General features: G+C 39.8%; 1 protein-coding gene across 9 annotated transcripts in view; it reads right to left on the bottom strand.

The window, feature by feature from the left end:
- PTPN13 (protein tyrosine phosphatase non-receptor type 13) overlaps positions 1-14114 on the bottom strand; it is a 241934-nt gene that overhangs the window by 113450 nt on the left and 114370 nt on the right. For 8 of the 9 annotated variants that reach the window (XM_008267633.5, XM_008267635.5, XM_089303139.1 and 5 more), the window contains exon 7: positions 7588-8154. The exons of the other annotated variant lie outside the window; for it this stretch is intronic. In XM_008267633.5, the coding sequence (XP_008265855.3) occupies positions 7588-8154 (567 nt within the window). The remainder of the gene's footprint in view (positions 1-7587; positions 8155-14114) is intronic. 9 annotated transcript variants of the gene reach the window in all.

The following is a 14114-nucleotide window of genomic DNA, read 5'->3' as shown; positions in this document are numbered from 1 at the left end:
ATAATAAATACAAAATACATTGGCATCTTAGTAGCATAATGATTTCATAATTAATATTTAAAACTCATGTGATATTTGATCTTTATCACACAAAAATCTGTGCTTAGTCCTATTTGTTTCTGTGCAACTGATACAAATGAGATAGAAACTGAACATTACAATTTTTTTTTTAGTTCATGGAGTAATCTAAATAACTCAATCATGTATATTTTTTGCTACTCAAAGGGAAATAAGGTAAGGAAGTAAAAATGGAAATACTAAATATTGATGAGTTTTTTTTTAAGATTTATTTATTTGAAAGGCAGAGTTACAGAGGCAGAGGCACCAAGGAAGAGAGAGAGAGTTAGAGAGAGAGAGAGAGAGAATGAATCTTCCATACACTGGTTTACTCCCCAAACAGCTTCAATGGCCAGAGCTGGGAAGTTCTGAAGCCAGGAGCCAGGAACTTCTTACGGGTCTCCCACTCAGGTACAGGGGCCCAAGGAGTTGGGCCATCTTCTTCTGCTTTTCCAGGCCATAGCAGGAAGTTGGATCAGAAGTGGAGCAGCTGGGACTTGAACTAGGGCCCATATGGGATGCCAGCACTGCAGGTGGAGGCTTTACCTGCTACACCACAGCTCCAGTCCCAAATCTTCATAAGTTTTAACAAAGGAAGATGCGTCTGTAAAAAATCTCTCTTCATAAAATGTGGGGGATTCCCCCATGAAGAACTATAGCACTTATGAATTCATCCCCTTGCTTTTCTCAATTTGAAACTTCTTAAATAAAACATTAAGAGGCTTCAATAATGAGAACGGGCCTATATACTTGAGTGTTTATACATAGTTTAATTGTAGTATACAGACTTTAAGTTATATTCACAGAGAAATCACAAGACATAAAAATTAGGCTAGAACCAGCAGTCATGGCACTAGCAAGAAGCAGACAATATTTAATTTTGACGTTAAGAGACTGACTAGCAGTTCATTAAGAAACAGTTAACTATGGACATTTTTGTAGAAAATAGTTTTATCTATTGTGCATCCTTTCTTTGCTAGTACTATGTGTTGCAGAATGCAGAAGAGTTCTACTGTTAGAAGCAAAATTCTATTCAGGGTTCCCACCAGGCTGCAGCAGTACTGTACTACACTCACAGTACAAGTTCCAAGTCAGTGTCTCAGAATCAGGCATCTAATGCCAACCCACAGAGCAAAGCATAGGGTGTGTAGGGTGATTAAATCCAAGAAACATAGACAGGAGCCTCTTCCAGCTACTCTTATTAGAAAACAATGTCTCAGATTTTGTGATAGAGTAGAAAGAGGTAGAAAAGAAATACAGTGAATAAAAAGAAAAGGAAGAGTAGAACAAGATAATTTTATGTGGAAGTGAAAAGAAAAAGTGAAATTAAAGCACGAGAGAGAAAGTGACATCAAAATTTATAATTCCACAAGAGAAACCTAAGCTATGCATCTTCTTGCCCCTTCCCTTTTGCTTTATGTATGTGGAGAACTATCTGAAATGTTAATAATCAGTGCCAAATATTGACTTTTGATGGTTGACTTTCTTGTCAGCTGCAGGATGAGCCATCTAAAGATTCTCCCATAGTAGAACACCCCAAACACTATCACAATTCAGTGCAGCATGCTGGAGCTCTATCTTAACCCTGAACAGTGTAGTTTACTACAGAAAGAAGCAAATGAGCCTTATTTTAGCCTTTATTTCATATTACTATTTTACTACATTAAAATGATCTAATTTTATTGAAACAAGAGGTTTATTAGGCAATTGTTTGGATGACCAACTTCCCAGACAATAAGAAAGTCTTCCCAACAAAATATCTGGTCTCTTTTTAAAATTAAGATGGCAGAGTGGAAGCGTCGTATAATGGGACTCAAGAGACCTGGAATTATAATTTAGCTTCATTATGAATTATGAATTTTGTATCTCCTTTGGCAAACCAACCTACTTTGGGCCTCTTAAAATGGAGTTGTCTGGCTGAAATGGTATCTAGATTCCTTCCAATTCCAAACTCCATGATGTTAAGGTCTGCTCACCACATGCAAGTTTGCTGGTTGGTATTGCTAGCTGAGGAGATTCTATGGTAGTGATTGAGGCAAAAGCTCCTTTCAAAGCTATGGGACCTAGGCTAAGGACAGGGCTATGCATGTGAAGGTCAAGCAGACAACTGCGTTTTCTACAGTTCAACGATCCTCCTTACATATCCAGAGGGACACAAGGAAATCAGCAACTTCTTTTCTTCTGGTTATATAACACCCAATGAACACTGGAACACACTTTAAAAAATTTTAGAAGTAACATGTAGTGGCAAATCCTTAGACTGGAACTATGAAAATCCATAAAGGAAATCTACAATATCCCAAATGATAAAAAAGCTAGCTATTTGATTTGGGGTAAGCTATTAAATCTTCCCAAGCACAAGCAAATGCTTAGGTAACATGTATAAGACTTTTCATAATTCTAAATTACTGAAACCCCTTAGCAACTGTCAAATTTAAAGACCACAACAACTGTACAGGGCATTTATTGTAAAATGTTTTAAAACACAAATATTTAAAAAGAAAGAAGTGTGTACAATAAAATGTGTACATTAATGATATCTACTGTTCTGCTTGATATGCCCCATACAAAAGGGATCTGGAGAGCCTACTTTTCATGAGAATTAAATGAGATAGGTAGTATTTATATTATTTTCTATTTTCTTCTTCTTTGTATAGTGACTAAAATCTTCGTATTAGCAATCTGCACTTTTGTTTGCACAGCTAACATAAATTACCTCACCTTTAGAAAAACAGTACAATCTTAAACCAGCAAGTTACTCAACTAAATAACAAGAATTATTTCTTTTGAATTTCAAACCTCAAACATTCCTTTCAAATAATGCATTTAGTCTAATGCAAACATAATTTATGACTAATTCCAAGGATAATAGAGGATTATTCAATGTGGTACAAGTAATTCCTCAATAAACTAACAGTTTTACATTTTACTTGTTTAACTTTGCTGTAAAATATCCTCTACAGGGAAAGTGGGTATGTTCTTTGTAATAGAAAATACTTTTTATAACTCTTCAACAGCAAAGAAAAAGAAAGATTTCAGGATAGAAACTGTCCTGTACCAAACAATTCAAAGCATATTTTATTTTTAAAAAGAAAGCTTTCCCTTTGCTTGCATCTCCTGTGAAACCTAAAATTTCAAAATCTAGAAATGATGTTTCATAACTAGTTATTTTTTAAACAAATAAGGCATCTTTATAGATGATGTACATTTGGAAAAATGTTGGTCCATTTGAATTTCATTAACACACATGTACACACATGTTGCCTAAAAAGATAAAGGAGGCCGGCGCCGCGGCTCAGTAGGCTAATCCTCCGCCTAGCGGCGCCGGCACACCGGGTTCTAGTCCCGGTCAGGGCGCCGGATTCTGTCCCGGTTGCCCCTCTTCCAGGCCAGCTCTCTGCTGTGGCCAGGGAAGTGCAGTGGAGGATAGCCCAAGTGCTTGGGCCCTGCACCCCATGGGAGACCAGGAAAAGCACCTGGCTCCTGGCTCCTGCCATCGGATCAGCGTGGTGCGCCGGCTGCAGCGCGCCGGCCGCGGCGGCCATTGGAGGGTGAACCAACAGCAAAGGAAGACCTTTCTCTCTGTCTCTCTCTCTCACTGTCCACTCTGCCTGTCAAAAAAATAAAAAAAAAAAGATAAAGGGATCATATGCTATAATATTGTAATATATATACTTATAGGAATAAAAAAATCACCCATTAAACAAACATATTAGACTATTACAGTTTAATTTAACAATATATTTCCATTTTGTTTGATTTCTTTCCTGCTAAATTCTCAAACCAAGGTTCAAGCATAAAAACATTTCTTGGTTCAGGTATTTGGCCTAACAGTTAAGAAGCCTGTGTTTCATCATAGTGCCTGGGCTCACCAACACCTGCCTTTGAGGCTTGACTCCAGCTTCCCACCAATGCAAACCCAAACAGCAGCAGTGACAGCTCAAGTAACTGTGTTCCCACTATGCACATGGGGCACCCGGATTGAGTTCCTGGCTCCTAGCCTCAGCCTTGGCCTACCCCTGGCAATCATGGCTGTTTGTGGAGTGAACCAGAGGATGGGAACTCTATCCCCCACTTTCTTTCTGCCTATCAAATAAATTAAAATTTAAAAATGTATATTTCATAAAAATCACTTAAAAATTTTCCCAAACTTCACTAATCTGTAGTATTACTAATGTACCAAATATTAAATCAAATAATCTTCTGAAATTAAAACACAGATGAAATGATTAGAAATTTTTTTTTTTAAAGATTCATTTATTTATTTGAGAGGCAGAGTTACAGAGAGAGAGAGAGGGAGAGACAAAGAGAGAAGTCTTCCATCTGCTGGTTCATTCCCTAAATGGCCACAATGGCTGGAGTTGGGCTTATTCCCACACAGGAGCAGGGGCCCAAGCACTTGGGCCATATTCTGCAGCTTTCCCAGGCCATAAGAAGAGAGCAGGATCAGAAGAGGAGCAGCTGGGACATGAACTAGTATCCATATGGGATGTTGGGCCACAGGCAGAGGCTTAATCTACTATGCCACAGTGCTGGCTGATTTTTAAAATATTTACATTTTAACAGAAAATGTACTCCTGTGTTTAAAAGTTAGAAATAGTCATCTGGCCGGCGCCGTGGCTCAATAGGCTAATCCTCTGCCTAACGGCGCCAGCACACCCGGTTCTAGTCCCGGTCAGGGCACCAGATTCTGTCCCAGTTGCCGCTCTTCCAGGCCAGCTCTCTGCTGTGGCCCGGGAGTGCAGTGGAGGATGGCCCAAGTGCTTGGGCCCTGCACCCTCTGGGAGACCAGGATAAGCACCTGGCTCCTGCCATCGTATCAGCGCGGTGTGCCGGCCGTGGCGGCCATTGGAGGGTGAACCAAAGGCAAAGGAAGACCTTTCTCTGTCTCTCTCACTGTCCACTCTGCTTGTAAAAAAAAAAAAAAAGAAAAAGAAAAAGAAAAAGAAATAGTCATCTATATTGGCAGGGATCTTCATCACTTATATTCTGAGCCTATAATGGTTTTATCTATCTATTTGAATCACTGAAGGTTTTTTTTTCTACAATGGACAAGATTTCCTTATATAAATATCTCCATGCGGCATGCTTTCTTATGGTGGCTGTTATATAGTTACATGATACAACATATGAAACATAACTTTGAAATGGCAGATTTTTTTTAAAGCTACAGGAAGAGCCTACTCTTTGCTGTCAAAAGTTGAATGGGAAATAATGCACAAAACAAATTTCCAAATTCTTATTTCCTGTTTTTGAGAGTTTTCAGATTAAAATTATACTATATATTATATATAACATTAATGTGCAACCTGGGAGGCAGCAGATGATGGCTCAAGTAGTTGGGTTCCTGTCACCCACATTGGAGACCCAGATTGAGTTTCTGCTCTCAGCTTCAGCACGGGCCAACCCTGATATGTCTGAACCATAGTTGTTGTGGGCATTTGGGGAATGAACCAGCAGATGGAAGCTCTCCGTCTGCCTGTCTTTTTCTCTCTGTCCCTCTGCCTCTCAGAAAAAATTCTGGTAGAAAAATGGAATTAAAAGTTAACGTGCATTTCTCATTAACTTTTTGAAAACCTTTCATACATAACAATTTCATTAAGTTGGATAGTGTTTTTTGAAACACGTGTTATAGGCAAACCATAATATCAACTGTTTTCAATAATTTCCTCCATAGTTTCAAATTCTTTATTGATTTGCAGTTCCTAATTTGAAAAAATATTACAAAAGCCTCTTTTACTAGAAGTAAAACACAACTCATATCTATGCTTAAAGCTTAAGTACAGAGCAACAGGCCTTAGCAAGAATATAGGCAGTCTGTGAATTAAAAATATACTGGAACAATGACCTGAAAGATGGCTATGACCCTTAACGATGCCCAATTCCTTTCTTTGAACTAGAAAGCATCTAACAATTTCCTTTAAGTAGTTACATCCCAGGGTTTGTTTAGGGAGCTAGAGCAGTTAAAAAATTTAAGTCTTAGAAATTGCGGCCGAGTGTGGCACAGCGGGTAAAACCACTGCCTGCAGTGCCGATATCCCATGTGGGCTCCGGTTCCAGCTGCTCCACTTCTGATCCAGCTCTCTGCTGTGGCCTGGGAAAGCAGCAGAAGATGGCCCAAGGCCTTGGGCCCCTGCACCCGCATGGGAGACCTGGAAGAGGCTCCTGGCTCCTGGCTTTGGATCGGCCCAGCTCCAGCCGTTGCGGCCATTTGGGGAGTGAATCAATGGATGGAAGACTTACTTTCTCTCTCTCTCCCTCTCTCTGCCTCTGCCTCCCAAAAAAATAAATCTTAAAAAAAAAAAAATGTACAGGATTAGGGGCTGGTGTTGTGGTGCAGTGGGTAAAGCCATCGCCTGCAGCACCAGCATCCCCTGTGGGTGCTGATTTGAGTCCCAGCTGCTCCACTTCTAATCCAGCTCCCTGCTGATGTGCCTGGGAAAGCAGCAGTGGATGGCCCCTGCAACCACGTGGCAGAACTGCAAGAAGCTCCTGGCTTCAGTTGGCCCAGCTCCGGTTATTGTGGCCATTTGGGTACTGAACCAGTGGATGGATGATCTCTGTCTCTCCCTCTTTCTAAAATTGCCTTTCAAATGAATAAATAAATCTTTAAAAAAATGAGGATTAGATTGAAAATTCACTTATTTGTTTTGTCTTGTATATATTTATACCAGGAATAGCCTTTATCCATATGTCTAGAACATAATTTTATTCCATTCAATATATTGAGTTTTTGTATGAATCATATTTTTAAAACACAGCTTTTCCCTGGAATAATAATTTAGTATTTATAAAGTTACTTTATATTCTTCAAACTAATAATATAGATTAACCATTTATTATCTAATCTATCTTTGGCAAGCTCATTTTACCTGTGAGGTAACTTAGAGTTGGAGAGATCAAGCCCAACTGCTGAAGTAAAGATCATATAACTAGGGTCATTCCAACCTAGAGGCTCTGACTCTAAATCTACAAATGAGTATAAACCAAAATACTATGATCTTGAAACCGTAGGTTTAAAATTTCATTCCAGACCCAACCAATCATCCTCTTCTGGAGTTGTGCCCTACAGCGTGGTTTTTGAAGCTGGTAGTTTAGGAAACACTGCACATCACCATGCCATTCTGCCTTCCTAGGATTGCAGATTTGGACTTGCTCCTTCTCATTTCCGTCAGTCATTTACTGAAGCCTCTCAGAGGTAGCGCGTGACGGCAGTGCTGTGAAGGATGAAGACGTCGCAAACACGCCTCCTTCCCTTGAGAAGCCTACAATCTACACACATACAACCTGAAACATCACGAGACCGGGAGTGACTGCACTGGGTGCTTCACAGCAATGACTCTACGAAGCAGCGTACTTCGATTAGGGACTTGAGGGAAGGGAAAACACACTCACAAAGAAGAGACTGACCTATGCTCAAAGGCTTGAAAATAAGATTTTTAGAATGGTTTCATGGCCCTTCTTTATTTCAAAACACAATTTTAAGTATTTCAATTTAGTTCTCTCTCAAATGCACAGGAAATTACTAACCTTCCACATTCATGGCTTCTCTCAGAACTTGAAGTTTCTTTTGTCTCTCTCGGATTCGGTCCAAAGCACTTGAAATCGCTGAGGAGGTGGGCAATTCCCGAGTGGGATATATTGGATCCACTTTCTGAGGACCAAAGACATCCAAGGCTATGCTTCCATCGGAGTATCTTGCCTCTTTTTTCCTGGGAGTAGTTGATGTGCGCCCTGTTACTGACTCCGGGTGACAGTGACGGTATCCCCCAGTCTCTCCAGAAGAGAAGTCTCTGTCAGTCATACAAAGCAAGTCCATGGATGACGCCCAAATCTTTTTCTTTGGAAGCCCATCAGTGCTATGGATAACTTTTTTTTCTGGACCACTGGATCTGAACTGATAAAGGGAGTCAGTATTTTCACAGTCTTCATGTCCAGAATTAATGTCTGAGGAGATGTCCTTGAAATGCTCTTCTTCATCTTGCGTGTCTCTGATGGACAGAAATCCCATAGATTTACTAAGCCCTTTGTTAAGAAAGGTCTGATGAGAGAATGGAGCCTTGTGTATGTCTAGTACATCAGATGTAGAGCTTCTTCCTGGAATGATAAGAATCTATGATGTATGCACAGAATTTTTAGAAAATAAACTGGTTTGTAACCCATTATGGACAATGAGCGTGGTGGTAATTTCCTGCTTTCTCCAAATGAAGGATAAGCGATAGAATTGGATGGTGAATTGTGAATTGTGATAAAAGTAGAGATGCTAATGCTCATATAACTTTTTATAGTACAAAGTCTCACATTTAATAAAATAAATAACATATTAAATTTACTTTTTTGAGTAGTATTAGTTTATATTCACCAAAGGTGAACTATTTGGTTCAAAAATATATATAAAAGTATTATATACAATCTAGTTTGATAGAATATTATCCATGAAGTGATTTGGGATAATATACAGTGTACTCCTTTAACTTCTAAAGGTATAACTCAAACATGTACTAACCATTATAAAGCTCTGGTATATGCTGGTTTTTACTTTATTTTATTTATTTGAAAGAGTTACAGTGAGAGGAAGAGACAAAAAGGAGTGAGATCTCCCATCTGCTGGTTCACTCCTCAAATGGCCTTAATAGCCAGGGTTAGGCCAGGCCAAAACCAGGAGCCAGGAGCTCCTTCAGATCTCCACATGGGTGCAGGAGCCAAAGCACTTGGACCATTCTCTGCTGCTTTCCCAGGTGCAGAGGGAGCTGCATTGGAAGTGGAGCAGCTGGGAATCGAACCAGTGTCCATATGGGATGCTGGCACTGCAGACACTGGCTTAACTCGCTACAACACAGCGCCAGCCCCTATTATGGTCTGTTAAATATGTTCAAAGAAGAAAAAACAAATCTGACTATATTGTGGATGAAAATAATGTGACACTAGGAATTCTTAAGTATCAAGGTTTTATTATAATACATAAACATAATAATATATATTATTTATAATATTATAAAATATTATATGTTTTCAGACATTTTTATAGTATTTGAAATTCAGATAATTTGATTGTGTTTAAATCATGAGGGAAATTTAATTTTTTCTATGGCAGATCACCATGTACTAAAATGGTGTTTTCAGGGCTGGTGTTGTGGCACAGTGGGTAAAGCTGTGGCCCATAATGTCAGTATCCCATATGGGCATCACTTTGTGTCTCGGCTACTCCACTTCTGATCCATTTCTCTGCTAATGGCCTGGAAAAAGCTGTGGAAGATAGCCCAAGTATATGGACCCCTGTCATCCACATGGGAGACCCAGATGAAGCTCCTGGATCCTGGCTTTGGCCTGGCCCAACCCTGGCTGTTGCAGCCACCTGGGGAATGAACTAGTGGATAAAAGATATTCTCTCTCTCTCTCTCTCTCTGTAACTCTGACTTTAAAATAAAATACGTCTTAAGAAAAATAGACAACAAAATTCATATATCAATGTATCAACTGCAATATAATACAACTTCTTATCCTTTAGTTCTTGATGTAGTTTAACACCAGTAAGACTTTCCAGTTTTCAAAGCAGCAGTTTATACATGCATTGAGAAATACAAAAAAGTGTCTCTCTAGAAATTAATTTATGACAGCACTCCTGCCTCAGAATCAACCCTTGGGACATTCGGATATGGCTAAAAGACCCATGAGAGTCTCACAGGCATGGAAAGCCATGACACGGTGGCAAAAAACAATCTAAATGAAAGATCCTGGTGAACAAGACCCCAGCAGAAGGATCAGGCCATCAAGGAGAGAGGCGCCTTTCTCTGAAGGGAGGAAGGAACCTCCACTGTGATACGGCCTCGACTAAACAAATTCAGAGTTGGTGAACTCAAGGGGCTTCCATTGCCTAGACAGCTCATAGCAAGAGTCTCGGGTGATTGCTGACGTCATAAATAAGAGTGCCAATTGTTAAATCAACAATGGGAGTCACTGGGTTCATGCTCCCCATGTAGGATCTCTGTCCTTAATATGTTTAACTATGAAACTCAAAAACAACACTACTAGTCGAACAATACCCTATACCTGGTTCGGTTGTGTGAGTGCAACCTGTTGAAATTCCTGCTTAGTATATACTAAGTTGATATTCAGTATATGAAGGTAATTGAAAATGAAACGTGATGAAGGGTGGGATGGGAGAGTGAGTGGGTGAGGGGAGGGCCACGGGAGGGAGGGAGGTTGGGGGGGGAGCCACAACAATACAAAAGTTGCATTTTATGTTTTAATTAAAACTATTGGTTGAACTCTGTAATTAATACACAATTACTCTTAGGTGTTTAATTAATGCTATAACTAGTACTCAAAAACACTTTGTGTTTCTGTGTGGGAGCAAAATGTGGAACTCTTTACTTAATATACGCTAAATTGATCTTCTGTATATAAAGATAATTGAAAATTAAAAAAAAAAAGAATTACACTACAGCCATGTAAGACTACTTCCATAAGAAGCTACGGCAAAGGTACAGAACCTCTGGACTACTTATGTAACTTTCTGCAATCTATAATTATCTCAAAATAAACAGCTTTTAAAAAGTCAAAAAAAAAAAAGAAAATTTATGAATCCATAGATTCAACAAAAGATTTATATATATATCCATTATCAAAAGAACTGTAGAAAAATACTTAATAGTTATTAATTCGGTAGCTCATGAACACTGACAATTTCTGTACTACTTTCTATAATTTCTCTGACAATCTATCTGCAATATAAAATAATGACTAAAAACTTTCTAGTAATAATTGCTTACTAACTCATCTTAAGATTTTAATTGTTTTTAAACCTATAAAATTTAATTTCCTGACCATAATTTTTTTTTTTTTTTTTTTTTTTTTTTTACAGGCAGAGTGGACAGGGAGAGAGAGAGAGACAGAGAGAAAGGTCTTCCTTTGCCGTTGGTTCACCCTCCAATGGCCGCCGCACCACGCTGATCGGATGGCAGGAGCCAGGTACTTTTATCCTGGTCTCCCATGGGGTGCAGGGCCCAAGCACTTGGGCCATCCTCCACTGCACTCCCAGGCCACAGCAGAGAGCTGGCCTGGAAGAGGGGCAACTGGGACAGAATCTGGTACCCCAGCCGGGACTAGAACCCAGTGTCGGCACCGCAAGGCAGAGGACTAGCCTAGTGAGCCGCGGCGCCGGCCTGACCATAAATTTTAAAATCCTTAAAAAGTCATAGAAAAATGAATTCATTTCAGAATGGCAACAAGTAATTGCTTATTTGAGGAATAGATCCAAACATTGGGCTTTTCTTGAACTCACCCTCCTCTGAAAATGGGTCTACTGAAATGTAAATAAGGATAACATCCATATTGGGGGCATGCCATATAATGTATATCAAGAAACACACCAAACCGCATTTAGACACTGACTATCACAGACTCTAGGTCCTAATCAAAGTAATTTGAAAACTTATAAACATGTCTGTGTTAGCATATTCTCAGGTAAGTTACAGTCTTAAAGCACATTTTGAAACTCAACTTGAAATTTTATTGTATAGAGAACAGGAATATTTTTCAAAATTGATAGATTAGATTAAAATGACTGAAGGATCAAAAGGCATAAATGAATTCACTTGTCTGCCGCCTTCTATCTTTACTATCGGTAAACTGTCAAAACTTGGAAAAAAGTAAACAAGTACATATGGCTGACATAAACTCATGGTCACTCACACTGGACACTCATAATACCATTTAATAGTAAGTTCACTAACTTTCCACAATGACTTTTTCTGTGTTCCTCAATCTTCAAATTTGCCACCTTAGCTCCCTGCTCTCCTTTAGGTGATGATTTTTCTCATATTCCTCTGAGAAAACAGAAATGGTCAGAGGAGAGCTTTCTCATCTTTCTGTGACTAATCTACCTAACTACCTGTGTCTGCAGATATTCTCCCTGTTTGGAAAAAGGAATTTTCCGGCCGGCACCGAGGATCACTAGGCTAATCCTCCACCTTGCGGCGCCGGCACACCGGGTTCTAGTTCCAGTCGGGGTGCCAGATTCTGTCCTCGTTGCCCCTCTTCCAGGCCAGCTCTCTGCTGTGGCCAGGGAGTGCAGTGGAGGATGGCCCAAGTGCTTGGGCCCTGCACCCCATGGGAGACCAGGATAAGTACCTGGCTCCTGCCATCGGATCAGCATGATGCGCCGGCCACAGTGCACCGGCCACGGAGGCCATTGGAGGGTGAACCAACGGCAAAGGAAGACCTTTCTCTCTCTCTCACTGTCCACTCTGCCAGTCAAAAAAAAAAAAAAAAAAAAAAAAAAAAGGAATTTTCCTACCATTGGAAGGCCAATCCCCAATACAAATTCTGGATCCCCTCTCCTTTTATTTTATCAAAGGTTTTGCTTTGGTTAACTTCTCCTATATCTGCTTATATCTTCATTACTCACCCTTTGTACTGAGTCATTCCCATTGGTTTATTAACATTACCTAGAATCTCCTATAATTAAATCAAACTTCTCCCTTATTACCACATTTCCCTCTAGCTACTGCTAACTCCAATTTCCTACTTCCTACTTGTTATTGTATCCTCTTTACTCAGCTTCCAACTACTGAAAACCTTGGCAACTCTCATTATGTATCAAGAAGGACCTTCACTTTCCGAATCCAGTGGGTACTTTTGCATCCCTATCTTACTTCCTAGCCATAACTGATACTGATGACTATTCCTTATTGAATCATTTTCCCCTTTTACAAGTCTGGTTACCTCCTACTCCTCAGATTGCTAATTCTTAGAATGTTTTATTCTCCTTCTCTACTAGATAACCAAAAGCTGGATTTCATCATGTATCAGTTTTAGAATTCCATCTTTTTCTAATAATTTTACCTGTTAAAAAGTTTTAATTATTATCTAAACCCTGATAAATCCCAAATTTATATTCTTAGTACCACCTTCTTCACCTTGAAACTTATGTAAGTGAAATTTCAGAAGCACCTGAAATTGAGCATGCTTAAAACTAGTGTTTTGCTTCTCACATTGAGACATTGAGAACTGTCCACTCCCCTTCAAACTTTCCTATTACAATAAATAGTCCATCATTCAACTAATGGCTTAAAATAGAAATACGACACCGATCCTCAAATTCTTCAGCTTCCTTAGTCCACCACATCAAATCCGTCAGTAAACGTTGGGGATTTAAATTCTCAAAGATACTTTACTTCAGGGCCAGCACTGTGGCACAGCAGGTAAAGCAGCTGCCTGCAGTGCCAGCATCCCATATGGGTGCCAGGTTCAGAGTCCCAGCTGCTCCACTTCTGATCCAGCTCTCTCCCCACTTCCGAGTGAACCAGCAGATGGAAGACCTCTCTCTCTGCCTCTCTTTCTCTCTCGTAACTCTTTCAAATAAATAAATCTTTAATAAGAAAGATACTTTACTTCACGTTATTATTTCCAGTTGCGCTGCCATCACCCTGTTCCCTGTTGACATGCTTGGTTGACTAGATCTCTGCAATCGCCTTCAGAAAGGCCTTCCTGCCTCTACCTGGCTTATCCAATTAGCCTCTACTCAGCAGCCAGAATCACTTTTCTTTTTTTAAGTGGATTGGGCATTTTAAAAAAGTATTTATTAATTTGTTTGAAAGGCAGAATGACACAGAGGGAGGGAGACACAGAGAGACAGAGAGAATCTTCCAAGATTCTCCTGTTTCATCCCCCATTTGCCCCCAAGAGCCAAGGCTAGGGCAGGCTTAAGCCAGGAGCCAGGAACCCCATCTGGCCCGTCATGTGGGCGGCAGCGATGCAAGTACTTTGGCTGTCATCTGCAGACTTCCCAGTCATATTAGCAAGAAGCTGAATCAGAAGAGCTGAGTCAGGTGTGGACTATAACTGGCATTCTGATATGGGATATGGGTGTCCCAAGCAGTAGCTTAATCTGTACTACAAAGCCCACCTCCAAAGTTATCTTCCAAAAATGTAAATTCTACTACCCTGTTTACCAAGTCTTAATGGTGTACAATTGTATTTTATATAAAACCTAAACTCATTTCAGTTCTAACACTTGAATACTTTTTAATCTCATCTCTATTTTCCCCATTCCT

Source organism: Oryctolagus cuniculus, chromosome 8, assembly GCF_051225735.1.
Source record: "Oryctolagus cuniculus isolate XC-2025 breed Fujian yellow rabbit chromosome 8, ASM5122573v1, whole genome shotgun sequence".
Taxonomy (NCBI): domain Eukaryota; kingdom Metazoa; phylum Chordata; class Mammalia; order Lagomorpha; family Leporidae; genus Oryctolagus; species Oryctolagus cuniculus.
The sequence above is the reverse complement of the archived record's forward strand: the minus strand, read 5'-3'. Positions and strand labels throughout refer to the sequence as shown.